Genomic DNA, 18,390 nt, shown 5'->3' with positions numbered 1-18,390 from the left:
CAAGAAATGGCCTAGAACTGGCAGTGTTCACAAATCACAGGGAGAGGATTTCAGATCCTGGGTCCAAGGCTGCTGAGATTCCCTCCGGGCCTCCCCGCTTGGTGCGGGGCTCGGGCTGTCCCCACCGGGGTCCCAGGGTCCAGCTCTACTGGAACCCGCCGGCCTCGCGCTCAAGAAAACTGGCTTTTAGCTTGCGGTGAGCTACGTTTACGCTCTCCTGGATCCAGGCGTCTAGTAAGAGGCCGACGAGTTCGGGAGCGGGTCTCAGACGTGCTGCTGAGGAAAACCGCAGCTTCGTTTCCCAGGGGAAGGGCTGACACTCTGCCGGCCTCCGCCGCGGGTTCTGCGCACCGCGACTGTCCGGGGCGGGCCCGTCAGCGGCCCGCCTCCCGGCTCGGGGGCCGAGGCGCGCCCCCGCCGCGCGCGCCCCGCAACCCCGCCGCCCCGGGCGCGCCGCCGGCCCTTCCCGCCGCGCTTCCTCGGGCCTGCCGCTCCCGCCGGCCGGGGGAGGTGCTCTGGCCGCCGCGGAGCACCGCCTCCTCTTCCTCCGGCTCCTCCCGCCCTCCCGCTTCCCCTCCTCCCCACCGCGGAGCCCACTCCCAGGGCGGGGGCGAGCGCGGAGCCGTTCGGAATGGCCACTTGCGCGGTGGAGGTGTTCGGGCTCGCGGAGGACGAGGTGCGCTGGCCGCGGGGAGGGCTCCCCCTCGCGCTGCCCATCAGCCGGACCGAGGCGGCGGCGGCGCCCTGAGGGTCCGCGCTCGGCCGCCTCCTCCCTCAGCGCGGCCCTGGAGCGCGCGGGGGGCCGTGGGGGCTCGGGGCGGCCGGGCGCGCGCGGGCTCGGGGCCGGGGTGGGGCATGCCCCTAGGAGCCCCATTTTCTTCGCGAGCTTGGGGACTCCACGCCCCGCGGCTGCCTGGAGCCGCCGCCTCCCTTGTCAGTTTCCGCCGGGAGGCGGTGAGGGGCGCGCGGCGCGAGCCCCGGGGGCGGGGGCAGCACCCCGCCGGCCGCGTCCTGCCCCCTGCCGCCCCGCGCGCGGGAGCTCCGGGGGTGCGGCCAGCTTCCCTGCAGCCGAGCATCCCGGGGGGAGCTAGCCGGCTCCGGCACAGGCCCGCCGGTCCTAACTTGATAGACTGTGACCTGAAGACTTCCAAGAATTGTCATTAGCTGTTTCGGTTTTGACTTTTTCGTCTGAAATCCTTCTTAAGCCGCTAACTGGAGACGGGGGTGGAAAAGTAGACAGATTTTGCTCCTTGTATTTAGCAACAAGTGTCAAGTGTGGAAAGTCATTCAATGTTTCATTGGTCTTCACTGATAAAGTAAAGCCGAAAAAGTGTACATACTTTCAAAAACTTCCCACAGCTGTTCACTTCGAAAATTAAGTTTTGTGATTTGAGAACCAGAGTTGTGTCTTTTCAGCTAAATAACTAATGTCGGTTATGGGTTACGTTTATTAAAAATAGGTTATTTGGATATAGAGCTTTGGTTTTAAATGAAATCTGGCTTCCCTGTGTCCTTGGTGCTTATCTCAAAAATGGGAATGGGTGGGAGATGAGAAAGTTATCTAGTCCATCAGTGACTAATTAATTTCGGGGAAAAAATCTAATTTCAGCATCCTTGTTGACTAAGATTTCACATGTATCTGTTGTCAAGACTGGACCCAATTAACTGTAAATCCATCAGCCTAATTTAGATTGATGGCTTAGATATCAGTGTTGTAATAATGCCTTCTCTTGGTAACTTGGTATCTTCAAACTTTTTTTACAAAATGTCTTTTTCATTTCTCTTGAAAGTTCTTTGTTTATAAGCCATGGGCTATCTGTTGATGCAGGCAAGTTTCCTCAGGGTATTTTGGGGTGATTTATGTGATGTGATTAGACTTTCATTTCTTAGATTGCTTCCAGAAGAGAAGCAAATGGACAAATGGTGGCAGGTTGATAGTCCCTCAGAAACAAGTCAGTGTGCTATGGGTAAAGATAGTATTCTAGCTAATGTCCCAGTTTTTGTTCTGTAGAAGAGATCAGAGGAGAAAAATGCAGTGTTGAACTTATAGCTTTTTTCTTAGCAGTCAGGTCTTCCTGCTTGCCACACTAAGCTGTCCGATGCATATAAACTGAAGCTGTCAGTCCAACCCAATCAAGCCGGCCTTGGACTTTTCTTTCCCTGTTGTTATTCATAGGTAGGCCTTGCTATTCCAGGTTTCTCATCTCACTTTCTTCAAGCAGAGCGAGTTGAGCATAGCATACTGCTAATGGTATCATTCACTGTTCTCTCCCTCTTGGTACAGGAGATCTGTGTTTTCAATTACCTGCTTCTCCCACCATCCCTCTGCGCAGCTGAAATAAAGTGAGTTATGAAAGCCAGTGGGTGGTCAGAAGCAACTGGCTAACCTCGAGAAACTCCACCCTTTGAAGTGACGTTTTCCTGAACTTGCCGAAGGATTTGTACTTCTGGGAAGTTTCATGGCTCGGGGCCCACTCTGTTTGCACGATGGGGGTCTTTTTGTCAGTCCCATGACTCAAGTTTCCTTCCAGCTCCCTCTGTCCACTTTGTCCATGTGGAGGAAGGGAGTGAGACAGGAAGGTAAGAGACACGATGATGAAGCGTTCCCTTCCAGTTGTTCCATTGTAATTTGAGTTATTTGTTCAACAGACATTTATTAAGTGTCTGTTCTGTATCATGCAGTATGCGAGGCACCAGGGATACAGAGAGAAAAAACAGTCTCCACCTGTTTTGGGAGGAGCTCATGGTCTGGTGGAAAAGACAAAAATTGTTTGTTTTTGGTAGAGGTGTTTTCTGACAAGAGGCCATTTTGTCTTGCCACTATATTTTGCTGTTTATTTTGGTCCATCACAAAAGTGAAATGAAACAAGGCTTAGAACTCCCCCTCCCTCCCCGCCCCACATTTTGTAGCAGAGAAACATGGCAGCTTTGTCATTTGCTAAAACGCACAGATTGGTCTGGGAATAGGCAGCCCTCTGCTGTTGATTAAAAGTAAGGTAGCTTTTCTATTACAACAAGAAGAGATGATTCTTATTTTGATTTGAAACCGAAACAGGGAAAATGAATAGACATGGCATGGAAGATAGAGAATTATAATTGAAGCAGTATATACTGAATAGCGGCTGATTCACAAGTGTGTGAGCATATTAGTATTGAAGTATGCTTAGATCATAATTAAAGTATGTTTAGATCATAACACCTCTCTCACTTTTCATTGAGTTTAGCTCCTCTTCCACATGTGTCTTTTAGTAAGCGATAGTCCGGGCTGCGTGCGCAGGATTTTGCCATTAAACCATAGTAAACTGAGGAAGTAGTGTCATATACTTTCTACCAAATTTGCCGACAGTCTCTTGGGATTAACAGTGGAGGATAAGCCCACTAATCTTTGGTGAGAAGTATTGTGGTAGACGTAGGGACTAGAATTCAGCATCCCTTCCAATATCATTTCAGTGGACTTCCCTGTTGGGCAGAGGCTAGAAAGCTAAACACCGTGTTTCCCACACTTTCTTGCACTTGGCATTCTGGAAATAGGTTGTAAAGTAGGTTTCCCAATTAGGGGCACTTGAGATTTGGAAGGTGACAATGAAGTGGAGCATAACTTCTTATTTCTTTGGCTTTTTGTGCTGGCAAGCATAGTCATGTGGATGTTGAGTTTTTCTGAAAAAGTGTTCTAGTCTCTGGTAACTGGTTTTGTGGGTATTGATAGGAAGTTGTGGAAGTAGTGGTGGCAGCAACTTCCTGATGTCTAGATTGGTCTGTTCTTCAAGTCAACAGCTTTAACTGGTGGTGGCTCCTAACTACCTACCCTTCTGACTGGGGGCAGAGGTGGCAGCTTCCTGAGTGGACCGGTTCTGAAGTGTTTCTGCATCCTCTGGAGGCCCGACCTATAGCCTGTTCCTGTAGCTTTTTCCATGATGATGTAAGCATTTAATTCCCTGTATTAACTTCTTTCTTCTGGAAACATCTGGAAGGATTTCTATTTCCTGTAACTAAAACCTAACTGAAACAAAAAAAGGTGGAAAGAAAGAAAGAGGAAAGACTGAGAGTACTACCAGTTTAGGAATACAATTTGCACATAGAGAAGAATGGATGCCTTTGATGGTGGTGGCTTTAACAATGCATATGCAATAGGGTAACTAAGAAGTGCATATTCTGACACTTCTAGATCCCCTAACACCTACCAGAAGCTGACCCTGCCTGCCCTGACATCATACGGAGCCTGGGAACCAAGTTCCCAAACCTTTACTCACAGCACACAAAGAAGTGCATCTTAAGCAGCAGCCACATTAGTAACTAGCCCAATCTTTCATGTATTGTTTTTGCCATTGCTTTTTTGCAGCTCTTGAACTCCAGCATCATTCTATTGTTCATGGGTTTCCATGGAACCAAATAAGTAGATAAATATAGGTTATTTTTTGATAATTTGCCTTTTAATTATTTTAAACCAACAGAAAATTTGAAAGTATGATACAAAGAATTCTAACTCCTCTTAAGATTCTCCAGCTATTGGCATGTCATCACAACTGCTCCATAACCTTCTTTTGACATTTTCATTAGTTCTTTTTGTGAACTGCTTGAAGGCAAGCTGAAAACTTAATGCCCCATCACCTCTAAATACTCTAGTGTGTATTTTCCTAAAACAAGAACGCTTTCCTACATAATAGCCATTGAACCCTTTAAGCCAGGAAATCATCACTGATAACAACCCTACCGTCAAAACCACATTCAGTCTTTGACAAATGTTCTAATAACTTCTTTTTCCTTTCTGGGCCAAGATCCCATCTGTGTATGTATTTGTCATGTCTTTGCTGTCTCTTGACAAATGTTCTAATAACTTCTTTTTCCTTTCTGGGCCAAGATACCATCTGTGTATGTATTTGTCATGTCTTTGCTGTCTCTTCTAATCAGTTCCCCGGTCTTTCTTATTCCTGATACTTTGATGGAGTACAAGTTGTGGAACCTGTAGGCTGTTCCTCAGCCTAGGTCTGTTTACTTTTTCCCTCATGACCATTTTGAGGTCTGGCATTTTGGCAGGAATCACAGAGATGATGCTGTGTTCTCAGTGTACCACACCAGGGTGTACATGATGTTGACTTGTCCCATCATTGTCAGTGATATCCTTAATCTCCTGACCGTTTTGATATCATCAGGTTTCTTCTTTGTAATATCACCATTTTCCCTTTATAATTGACTTGTATTTTGTGGGATCATATTCAAAGATTATGCTCATATCCTATCTGTCATTTATCAGATCTCCAGATACCAGTTTTGGCATGCAGTGATGAATTCCAGCTGAATCATAACTCTTTATTCCAATCTTTACTAATAGTCATTCTATTTAAGAAGAGCTTTCCCTTTCTCCTCCATTTATTTTTTCTTTTATTTATTTATATCATTGTGGAATCCCACCTTATTCAATGAGTTGTACTTAGTTACTGTCATTGAATATTTTGTTGCTCAAATCATCCCAGTTTGGCCAGTGGAAGCCCTTTCAAGGAGGTTCCGAGATCATTGTAGCAAGTCCCTATCATTCTTTGAATACTTCATTCTTTCTGGCAGAAGATGTTTCAGGCTCCTCTTGTATGTCTCTTGGCCCAGCACTATCTGGAATCAGCTATTTCTCCTAGGAAAATTGGTTCCATTTAGTAGAAAATGGTTTTTAAAAGCCTAGATCTGGTTGGATGTCTTTGGTCTTCAGATGTCTCAGCAAAGAGAGTTAAGAAATGTGTGTGTACACTGCCCACATATGCATGTATAAGTCCATACTTAAATCTGTAGCTATTTCTATATCAATCTGTAAACATATATTTAAAAATCATTAGTTCGTGCTAATTTCTCCAATTCAAATGCAGTACCTCAGGGTTCTTTCCAGCTGTTAAGTACCTTCTCTACAGTGAAAATTCTTTCACTATCCTCATTACATTTTTTTGCACAATCCATCTACTTATGTTTTTGGTTTCCCATCATGTTTCCCAACCATGCAGGCATTTCCTCTGTCTGCCACTTGTGGACCCCACTTTCACTGCTAGTGAAGGTACTGCTGTTGCATCTCTGTGCAACACCCTAGTCCTCTCCTCTGTCCCATGCTGGTGGGCACATGACTGATGCGTTCTCTATGGCACCTCCCTTTCACCCTCAGTGCCTACACAGGTGAGCATGAGCCTCCATGAAACTCCCTCTTACCCCCAAAACCTGGCCTGCCTTTAATTCTTCTGTACCAAGAAGAGAAGATTAGAAGGCTATAACTATATATATTTAATCTTGTTACAGTTAACAGTTAGCAACTTATATATCACATAGGAATAGAATCTTGGAATTGGAAGGCACCTTGTAAATAAATCATTAGAGGTGTGCAGGAGTATGGAAAACAGTATTTGACTAGGTTAAAATTCTGGCTCTTGTCAGTTACTTGATGATCTGTCATAGGTATTTGAATTTTGTCAGAGCAAGATATTCAAATCAGCTGATTCTCTCATCTCCTAGAAGTATCTGGTAATAGGATATTCCACAGTACCTGGAAAATGTAAGCTTGGTGATTTGAATTGCTAAACCCACTGTTCTACTGAATACTGGAGCAATTGCTGTTACTCACTATTCCCTTCTTGAAGCTTCTGTTTAGGTGGCTCCCTTGCCAAACCTAGCAAAGTTTTAAGAGAATAAGTGGATGGAGAAGGTAGGAAAAGTCTGGAGGTAAATATGGGGAAAAAGACATAGCACAAACAAATGATAGAAGGTTTTAGTTAGACTTTTTTGAAAGTATTGAGGAATAAATGTGTCTGTAGCCCCAAATTATGACCTTGTGGCCTGACCCAAATGTCTGGCTTCCCCCTTTGTAAGACATGTTGAGACAATGAAGAGAGTAGTGTGAATGGTCATGTCAGTGCATAAAGATGTCTTAATGAAAATACTCTCCTTCAGGGTACAATTATTAACCTAAATATAATCATAGCTGGCTTTAATTGAATGCCAGCCATATGCCAGGCACCAGGTTACACGTTCTCATACTTTAGCTATAATCATCACAATAGTCTTGCAAGAATAAATAGTGTTATTCACATTTTACAGATAGGGAATCTGAGATTGTGACTTGCTCAAGGACCCACTCCTATTAGGGCTTGAAACCCAGATCTAATACAAAAGACTGGGTCTTTCCACTTACCTGTTGCAAATAGATGCACACACACACAAAAAATAAACAAGATTTCTCAGGAAGATGGAACATATGCAAGATTGTAACAGTTCTGGTGTCCTCACTTCCATGTCTCCTGTCTTTTTTTGTTACACCTTTTCAGTGACCTCAGAGGTCCAGTTGACCCTTGAACAACATGTGTTTGAACTGTGTGGGTCCACTTTTACATAGATTTTTTCAATAAATATATTGGAAAAGTTTTTGGAGATTTACAACAATAGGAAAAAACATTTCCTTTTCTCTAGCTTACTTTATTGTAAAAATACAGTACATAGTGCATATAACATAAAAATATGTATTAATTAACTAAGATGTGAAGTAATGATAGGCTCTTTTCTGGAAATTCTGTAGTACTGATTGAATAAATAAAGTTACAGTTTTCTAAATAAGGAATACCTCTGCAGCTGCATTAACTACAGCACTTCCCTTTTTACCCTCATGCTCTTTGCCTGTGATTCTTGACTTTACTGCCCATCAGAATCACCAGGGGAGTTTGTTAAAACAAGGACTATTAGCCCCACCATCATGTCTGATTCACTAGGTGTAGGGCCTGGAAATTAATTTTTTTAATAAGTTCCCATGTGATGCTCATACTGCTGGTCCAAGGAAAACACTTTGAGAACCTCCTAAAGGTTCTCTCCTAAATCTAAGGATTCTGAGTATTCTAGTTTATCATGGTTATTAATGCCAAAAACTCCTGAGGAGCTTTGACCATGCATAGTAAATATAGAGCAGTCACATGCTTTCCCTTTCCTGGGACTGTTCTGATTTCACGTATTTTCCAATAAATGTGATCTAGCATTTATGTTTTTGTAAAATGTTTCAAGTAAACTTACATATCACAGGAGGAAAACTTGTCAATCCATAGGTTCCAATTTTTAGTTCAGAAAATATGAGCATGTAAATTATATAGCATATGTTGCAAGAAATTAAAAAAAAATCTCGCTCCCTCCTACCCTTGCAAATGTTGTTAAATATTCAGTATTTATATGTAAATAGTGTTATTCACATCTGAACCAGTGTACCATGTTTACAATTATTTATTGAACATTTTTTATTTAATTTTCTGTACACCTATCACAAATTCAATTGCAAACTGGCTGACAGCTTTAAAACCACTCAGTGTAGTAAAAAAGAAAAGCTCTCCATTGCCTTTTCTTCATTCCTGATGGAGACGGCCTCTTGCTGTGTTGTATTCCGTCTGAACTGCTTGCACTCTACACCTGCTGTCTAGCCATCATTGCGAGAATTCTGATTTCTGTGTTGGATCCACTGTTTCTTTGATCTCTTGTCTTTCTCTTTTCTAATTTATTCCTTCATTTGCTGACATCACCTCTATATAGTGGGTATATATTATTAATTGGAGTACTTTACAATAGGGTTATCTGAGCCTGCCATTTTCACTGTGGGCCTTTCACATACACGTATTTATTGCATTTGGTACCCACTTCCCTTTGGATCACTCAGTTACCTCAAAGAGGTCTTCCAACCTTGTTTGGTGGGTATAGGTCTGGAGTCAGAGCTCTTGGCTCACTTTTCGTGTGAACCTTACCTTGCATTTGATAAAGTGCCTTATTCCTACTTCCAGATACTTGAGAAAATCCTTTCTGAATTTCTCAGCCCCTACTAGGTGTCAAGTGTTCTATTGGATTCTATAGAAAATACAAAGATAACAAGATAAGCTTCTTGGACTTCAGAATCTCACAAAATCTCAGTTTTACTAGAAGAACACATAGTTTATTGCCTCAGATACAAGACCATATTGATAGGTGCTATATAATGAGCCTTTCACAGTAAGAGGGGAAGATAAATTTCAACGATAAGTCTTTCTGGAAAGATGGCATTTGGACTTTGAAGAAAGGGCAGACATGTAAACAATATGTATATAATATAAGTTTTATGGAAAGTTTAAGAAGTAAAACCCTTCATCATCTCATAATTTTAATAGCCATTTTTTTTCATCATTGCATATTTCCTTCTAATCTTTATTTGCACACATATTTTTATAGTTATAATATTCTGTATCCTGATTTTTATAATTAACATTATAATTATTTTCTCTCATTAAATAATATTAATAATTACATTTTAAATGGCTTCAAAGGAATCTGCCTAGATGAAAGAGGATTTTAACAATGAAGGGAGTGGGATGGCAAAGAATATCCCAGGCAGAGGGAACCCTGTTTTTAATAAAACTCAGAGATAAGTAAATACAGGGTGAATCTTTCTCAAAAAGTAGACTAGGGTCAGGGTTGGGGGCAGAAGTATGGGAAAAGGATGAAGAGAGTAACAAAAATTCTCCCCAGAACTGTGAGACGTGGAAAGACCAAAAGCTCTGCGTTTCCTAGTCCTGGTTTTTTGGGAGGGTTGACAGAAGATAAGGAGCAGTTAGGAACTGTTTTCACAAATTGTGGAGAAAAATACTAGGCCTGGAAAGCTGCTTCTCATTACCCAAGCCTCTTGCATATAAGTTGAGAAAAGCCACATGTCTTTGCCTACAATGTGCAACTTTTCCATTTCACTTTCAAAAATCAATAAAGCTCTCCTAGAAGTGGACAGGGAAGATTCAAGCTTTAGTGAAGAGCTGGAAAGAACGTTTAGTTTTTGTTTCTTTTTACGCACTTGAGCACTATTGAGATCTCTGTTCAAAGTACTTTCAGTATCATGACTGTTATTATTGAAGAATTTGGTTTCGAGTTGCAGCATTTATGTTCTTCTTAATTCTCAAAGATGATATATTATGCCTGTTTATGGATGTGACTGAAAAGAAAAGTTTTGACAGTTTTCTAGCATAAAGTTATAAAATGAAGTTAAAAGAATGCAAATATGAAAATAAATGGCATTTGTTGTTTAATTTTATGGAAGAATCTTACATCATTATAGATTCACATCAATTAACCACAGCATCTGAAATAACTAGTTTTGGTTTTTGTGGTGGGAAATATAAGGCGGAAGTTTAAATGTGTCTGTGGCTGTAGTAATCTGTCATTCCCAGGAATTGTTTTTAATTACTGCTTATTATATTTTTCTCTAGGAGACTTCTAGGGGGTTAGTGCAGTAGAGGTTCTATAAATATGGTTTAACATTTTTAGAGGGGCATGATAATCTCTTTCCTCAGTTATGATCATTAAGATCATATACAAATTATAAACAATTGTCTGTGTTTAGAAAAGAAAAGATTATCAAATAACATTATTTGCTGATGGAACTTTTGATTATACTTTACCACTTGAAAAAGCTTATATTTATTATATCATCACAGGAAAGATTTCTAATTTTCAAAATTCAGTTTTAGAGATTAGTACCTATTTAATAAAGTATAGCTATTTCCCAGTCAACTGGCATAGTGAAAATTTGGCTGTTATATTGCCAATAAAATATTCAGTGGAATTTTTCCAGGAAAAAAAGAGTAATCTGCTAATCTCTTCATATTTTGGGGTATTAATCCCTGCAGAAAAGTAAAATTTCAGTTGATATGTTTTCCTCTCGTGTTTTCAATTCTATCTTTATTTCTGATACCTGAGGGTTTCTATTCTTTCTTGCAAGATCAGCCATGTATTTGGTTTTATTCAGTGATGGAGGAAGTTATGTTTTATCTAGTATCTTTAGTCAAGGATTTTTGTATTATCTGAATTTATCACCTGAGTTTGGGAGCTAATGGAGTATTTCTACTATCATTTATTCAGTGAAACCTCCAGAAACAAGGATGGCTGTAAATATTTAGAAGTAGAAAAACTGAAATAAATACTTTTGATATGTGTATCTGCTCCCATCCAGACCTCTCCTAGAAGGGAATATGCCCAACTACTTGTTGATGGGATAATTTTAGAAAAGAATCAGGTTGCTATCTATTGGACAGCAGTTACTTCATATTTGTTGGTCTTATAAATGCTTCTGTGAATACTTTTGTGCTTATGTTCTTGAATATTCAAGTGAGAGCTTATCTAGGGGGAATATGTGTAAGTAGACTTCCTGGATTATTGATTTAGAACTTAGTAGATATTGCCAAGTATCTTTTCCAAATGATTCTTCAATTTGTACTTCCACTAACAGTGTATTAGAGTTCTCCCTGATTACTGGTGAGATTGAAGATCTTTTCATGTGCTTATTGGTCATTCTCTGATTTCTTGTATTAGGTAGTTTATGTTTCATTTATTGGATCTTAGGAGTTCTTTATATATTTTGGATAATCATAATTTGTCAATGGTACATATTTTAGATGCTTATACCCTGTTGTTCCCCTTGGCATTTCATTTTGCCCATGACATTTTCCCTCATACAGAAGGTATATAATTATAAAGTCAAATCTGACAACTTTTCCCATTAGAGTTTGTATTTTTAAATATCTTTCTTACCCTGATGTCATAGAAATATTCTAAAATATCTTTGAAATTTAAAAAGTTTTCTTTTTCACTTTTAGTCTTTAATGTATCTGGAATTTGGTTTTGCATATAGCATAAGATAGTGATTGAATATAACTTTACTTCTTTACTCACTTTTACTCTTTCCTGTGAATTTCAGAATCATTTGTTAAGATCCATGAAAAAATTCAAGGTGGGGAGTTGGAATTATTGAATTTGTAGGTTGCTTTAGGGAAAACAGATAATAATGTTAAATATTTTCATCCATGAACATAATGAGTTTCTTCATTTATTTAAGTCTTTGTTTTTCAATAATTTTTCCCTAAGATTTTTTAAATATCTTATTCATTTCTTTTCCCCATGTCTAATAGTTTTGCTTAGTTGGGAGTTTTTAAAAATATGCATTCTGTTTTATAGTATATTCTTACTCATCTTTTAATTTTGAACAACTTCATATCTACAGGACATTTTTTAAAAGAGTAGCATAATGAACACCTGTATACCCATCAGCTATATCCTCAAATTGGTAACATTTTGCTTATTCCCTTTATTTATACACACTCATACACACTAACATTAAACTTATTTGCTGAGCCATTTAAAAGGAAGTTGAAGACTTTATCATACTTTATCCCTAAGTATTTCAATATGCAACTCTTAAAACTAAGACATTCATGTATAAAACCTCGTAATAGTATTATGATGCCCACGAAGTTTAATATTTGATACACTATAGTATCAAATATACATTATAGTTTGATTCACTATAGTATCAAATATACATTATAGTTTGATTCAATACATAATTCATTGAATGGGCTTTTTAAGTAATTACCTTCCTAGTTATTACAAGTGCTTATGAACTCTTAATTTTGTGTTAATGATAAATTTATATTACTTCTAATAATTTTCCTGTAAATTTTCTTAGAAGCAATAATAAATTCCTAACATAATAAGTTTGACTGGGTCTTTTCTTTTTTGGCTTTTCTTTGTAGATAATCAATAATCTACAAATAACAATATAGCTTTCATTTTCATTAATTCTTCAAAAAGAGGCCTTCAATTAATTTTAGCATCCTAATTACTTTATTTAATATATATATTTAAAAGTATGTATCTTAAATTATAAAGTACATGAAAATAAAATACAAATTTTTGTATTTTAGGAAAATTCCCGAATTGTGAGGGTTAAAGTTATAGCTGGGATAGGCCTTGCCAAGAAGGATATCTTGGGATCTAGGTGAGTATATTAAGTTGGGTTGTGATTTTAAAATTTTGCACTAGTCAGTTAACTTTTTCTAAACTTTGGCTAGATGAAAAACTAAATAATATTATTAGCAAATTTTTGTGCATGGTGAAATAATAATATATCCAATTGGTGGTTTACTAAATTCCTTGATACCTGAATTACTGATTTTTTGTGAAACTAGACAAATATACAACTCAGAATGATAGTTATTAGATCATTATTGAGTTCTGCTTATAGAATTGGTAAAATCCTAGCAGATTAATTCCTTAAAAGATTACAACTGTAAACTCCAAACATAATACAAAAAGCAGCAACCTGAAGTTGTAAAGTGAACAGAGCAGGAACAATCTAGTGGGGAGGCCATGTTTGGAGCTGGGGAGTTATGTCTGAGTTCCTGATTTTATGAATTAGTCTGAGGTTAGGTAGAGTTAGAGTCTGGAAAAATTGTAGTCTTATGGCCTGGGAAACCAGAAGACTTAATCTGAAGAGAACACAGCAATGGTGGGGATTCTGAAAGGGAAAGAACCAGAAAGGAAATGCCCAAACAATGTCTAGTGACATCTCATTCTGACCCTGAATCTTACATAGCAGAGTCAAAGCAACTCAGCTAAAGATGAAAGATTGGAATAGAGGTCAGAGTTGCTGCCTGAGAAATAGGAGTTGTAGTTCTTTTCCAAACAATATTATTAATTGTATGATAAAATAAAACAAGCAAATACTAATAAGAGAAAAATTGCAGAATCCAGATTTCTACGACATAACATTTATAATGTCCAGGATATAACCCCAAATTATATGATCTATAAAGGACTACAAAAATGGAATATATTCTCTGTACAGAAAAGAAAATATGCTCATGATAAATAGGTTGAAAATATCAGGAAAGAAATAGACACCACGAAATAATGAAAATTCTACAACTGAAAAACACAGTGTTTGAAATTAAAACTCTTGGGTGGAATTAACAACAGAATGGAGATGAAGAGAAAAGCTCATTAAACTTAAGTATAGATGAATAGAAATTACTTCCCAATTAGTAAATGAGAGACAAAGATTGAAAAAGAGAAAAGAACAGTGCTTCAGGGACTTGATAGATGATATCAGACAGTCTAACATACAAGTAATTAGAGTGCTAGAAAATAGAGAAGAGAGAAAAAATGAGGCAAAACATTTGTAAAGAAATAATGGCCAATTTTTTCCCAAAATTTGGTGGAAGATACTAATGTGTAGTATCAAAAAACACCAAGCAGGAGGATAAACACTAAGAAAAACGTAAGGCTGAATAGTCAAACTGTTGAAAGCCAAGTATAAAGAAAATAAGAAAGAGAAGAAAAGGACATATCACATACACAAGAACTACAATTTAAGGACTAACTTCTCAGGAAATTGTGGAGTCCAGAAGAAATGGACCAATAGAATAACAACTATCAATCCAGAAATCTGTATTCAGTGAAAATATCCTTCAGGGTGATGACAGAATAATGACATTTGTAGTAAAACATACTATGAGATTTTGTCATTGGCAGACGTGTACTACGCAAAAAACTAAAGGAAATTCTTCCAGCTAAAAAGAGTAGCTAAAAGATGGAAACTCAAATTCTTAGAAAGAAATAAAGAGCATTAGTAATGGTAAATATCTGGAATATACAAAAGACTTTGTATTGTTTTTATCATTATTTTAAAAGTAAAACATGCCCATTCAAGTCACAACTTAAAATATTGTCTTGCACGATTTGTATTTTATGCAGATGGAATATATATAACAACTCTAGCATAAAGGACAGGGATGGGTGTAGGTTATTGTGACGAGAAAAATGCCCATTCTAAGGTGCTGCCCAGGCATTTGACAGTATGACAATTGTACTCACACCCAGAGCACCCAGAGTCTGAACATTTAGGCACCTTTCTCAGCAACTGATGAAACCACCACATTAAAAAAATCAACAAAAAGATAAATCTGAACAACTTTGACCTAAAGAGTCCTCTTCCTAACAACTGCAAAATACACATTGTTTTCAAGGGTGCATGGTACATTCACCAGCGTAGCCCATACATGTATTATTTCTCTGTTGCTGCACTATGATTAACTTTGCAGCTCAAAAGAGTGCACACTAATCATAGTTTCTATGGGCCAAAAGTCCCTGCATGGTTTAGATAGATCTTCTGCTTCAGGGTCGCACAGAGCTATTAACAAGGTATTTGCCAGTGCTGTGGCCTCATCTGAGGTGTCTTTGGGGAAGCATTGATTTACAAGCTCATGTGGTCTTTGACAGTATTCAGCTCCTTACAGGCCACCAGACTGAGGGCTTCAATTTTTTGCTTGCTGTCAGCCAGAGGGCACCCTAAGTTGGTTGCCACATGGCCTTCTTCATATGGCAACTCACCAGCTAGCAGCTTCCCTCTTCAAAGTAAAGGAGAGAGTCTCCCAGCAAGATGATTTATAATCTTCTGGAATTCAATCACATATGTTTTGTTGCTTTTGCCATATCGTATTGGTTAGAATACATTGGACCTTCCCACATTTAAGAGGCTAACACGAGGGGCATGAACATTAGAAGGTTGGGATAATAGGAGCAATCCTAGAGTCTGTCTGCAATAATATATTGTGCATAATAAATCAAACAACTGAAAAATTCATATTCTTTTCAAATACTCATGATATATTCTTCAACATAGGCTATGTGTAGAACCATAGGACAAGACTTGTGAATTTTGAAAATATTGAAATTATTATGTAGAGGATGTTCTCTGATAACAGAAATGTTAGAAATCAATAACTTTGAGATACCTAGAAAAACCCAAGTGTTTGAAAATAAAACAATAAATGTCTAAATAATCTATAGGTCAAAGAATAAAACACGAAGTTAGAAAACATTTTAAACAGAATAAAAACATAGCAATATAAAATTTGTGAGATGTAGATAAAGTAATATTTGGAGGAAAATTTAGTTTAAAAATGCCTAACTTAGAAAAGGAACAAGACTTAAATCAATGATTTGAGTTCCTATCTTAAGAAATTAGGGAAAGAAGAGCAAATTAACTCCCAAGTAAGTAGAAGAAAGAAAATAATAAAAATAAGGGCAGAAATTAGTGAAATAGAACATGGACAATGATAGGAAAGAGTCATTAAATTAAAAAGCTTATTCTTTGAAGAGATCAACAAAATTTTTAAACTTCTGACTAGATGGATCAAAAACAACAGAGACAAGGCACATATCATAATGAGAATGAAAGTAGGGGCATTGCTGTAGAGCCTATGGAAATGAAAAAGATGAAAAAAGGAATGTTGTTTTGGATAACCTAGAAGAAATGGACAACTTTCTAGAAAAATACAACCTTCCAAGACTAACCCAGGAAGAAACAAACTCTGAACAGACCAATTACTGGCAATGAAATGGAATTAGTAATAAAAAAATTACCTACGAACAAAACTCCTGGACCAGATGGCTTCACCACTGAATTTTGTCAAACATTTAGAGAAGATCTAATACCCATCCTCCTTAAAGTTTTCCAAAAAATAGAAGAGGAGGGACTACTTCCAAACTCATTCTATAAGGCCAGCATCACTATAATACCAAAACCAAGCAAAGATACCAGAAAAAAAGAAAATTACAGACCAATATCCATGATGAATGTAGATGCAAAAATCTGCAATAAAATATTAGCAAACTGAAGTAAAAGATACATCGAAAAGATCATACATCATGACCCCGATTCTAGGGATGCAAGGATAATGCAATATTTGAATATCCATCAACAACATACACCATAAGAAAAAGAAGGACAAAAATCACATGATCATCTCCATAGATGCTGAAGAAGTACTTGACAAAATTCAACACTCATTCATGATAAAAACTCTTAACAAAATGGATATAGAGGGCAAGTACCTCAACATAACAAAGGCCATATACGACAAACCCACAGCCAACATCATACTCAACAGCAAAAAGCTGAAAGCTTTTCCTCTAAGAACAGGAACAAGACAAGGATGCCCACTCTCTCCATTTTTATTCAACATGGTACTGGAGGTCCTAGCCACAGCAATCAGACTACACAAAGAAATAAAAGGCATCCAGATTGATAAGGAAGAAGTTAGACTGTCACTGTTTGCAGATGATGATATTGTACATAAAAAAACCCTAAAAAATTCACCCCAAAACTACCAGAACTAATAACTGAATTGAGCGAAGTTGTAGGATACAAAATTAATACACAGAAATCTGTTGCATTCCTATACACTAACAATGAACTAGCAGTTGCAGGATACAAAATTAATACACAGAAATCTGTTGCATTCCTATACACTAATGATGAACTAGCAGAAAGAGAAATCAGGAAACAATTCCATTTACAGTTGCATCAAAAAGAATAAAATACCTAGGAATAAACCTAACCAAGGAGGTGAAAGACCTATACCCTGAAAACTATAAGACACTCATGAGAGAAATTAAAGAAGACACCAATAAATGGAAATACATCCCGTGCTAATGAATAGGAAGAATTAGTATTGTCAAAATGACCATCCTGCCTAAAGCAATCTACAGATTCAATGAATGCAATCTGTATCAAAATACCAACAGCATTCTTCAATGAAGTAGCAAAAAGACTTATAAAATTCTTATGGAACCCCTAATAGCCAAAGCAATTCTTAGGAGGAAGAATAAAGCTGGGGGGATTATGCTCCCCAAATTTAAGCTCTACTACAAGGCCACAGGAATCATTTGGTACTGGCACAAGAACAGACCCATAGGCCAATGGAACAGACTAGAGAGCTCAGATATAAACCCAAGCATATATGGCCAATTAATACACAATAAAGGAGCCATGGACTTCCAATGGGGAAATGACAGTCTCTTCAACAACTAGTATTGACAAAACTGGACAACTACTTGTAAGAGAGTGAAACTGGCTATTGTCTAACTCCATACACAAAAGTAACCTCGAAATGGATCAAACACTTGAGTGTAAGTCATGAAACCATATAAAACTCTTAGAAGAAAACATAGGCAAAATCTCTTGAATGTACACATGAGCAACTTATTCCTGAACACATCTCCTCAGACAAGGGAAAGAAAAACAAAAATGAACAAATGAGACTCCATCAAACTAAAAAGCTTCTGTACAGCAAAGGACACCATCAGTAGAACAAAAAGGCATCCTACAGTATGGGAGAATATATTTGTAAAGGAATATGCGATAAAGGGGTTGACATCCAAAAATATAAAGAACTCACGCACCTCAACACCCAAAAAGCAAATAACCCAATTAAAAAATGGGCAGAGGATCTGAAAGACTTCTACAAAGAAGAAATCTGGATGGCCAACAGGCCATGAAAGGATGCTCCACATTGTTAATTATCAGGGAAATGCAAATTAAAACCACAATGAGTTATCACCTCACACCAGTTAGGATAGCCAACATCCAAAAGACAAGGAACAACAAATGCTGGCAAGGATGCTGACAGAAGGAAACCCTCCTACACTGCTGGTATGTGAATTAGTTCAACCATTGTGGAAAGCAATATGGAGGTTCCTCAAAAAACTAAAAATAGAAACACCATTTGATCCAGGAATTCCACTCCTAGGAAT

At 38.1% G+C, this 18,390-nt stretch overlaps 1 protein-coding gene across 5 annotated transcripts in view; it reads left to right on the top strand.

The window, feature by feature from the left end:
* Positions 1-425: 425 nt before the first annotated feature.
* The window catches only part of NEDD4 (NEDD4 E3 ubiquitin protein ligase), a 133,257-nt gene continuing 115,292 nt past the window's right edge, over positions 426-18,390 (top strand). For 2 of the 5 annotated variants that reach the window (XM_037021023.2, XM_073211886.1), the window contains exons 1-3: positions 575-676; positions 2,285-2,580; positions 12,717-12,790. Coding sequence is in view for 1 of the 5 variants with exons in the window: in XM_037021022.2 (XP_036876917.1) it covers positions 632-676; positions 12,717-12,790 (119 nt within the window). In the remaining 4 variants the exon portion in view is untranslated. Of the gene's footprint in view, positions 677-2,284; positions 2,581-12,716; positions 12,791-18,390 lie in introns of all 5 variants that reach the window. The other 3 variants (XM_037021022.2, XM_073211887.1, XM_037021024.2) reach the window with 3 other exon arrangements.

Source organism: Manis javanica, chromosome 8 (assembly GCF_040802235.1).
Source record: "Manis javanica isolate MJ-LG chromosome 8, MJ_LKY, whole genome shotgun sequence".
Classification (NCBI taxonomy): domain Eukaryota; kingdom Metazoa; phylum Chordata; class Mammalia; order Pholidota; family Manidae; genus Manis; species Manis javanica.
Note: the sequence above shows the minus strand (reverse complement) of the source record. Positions and strands in the feature narration are given on the sequence as shown.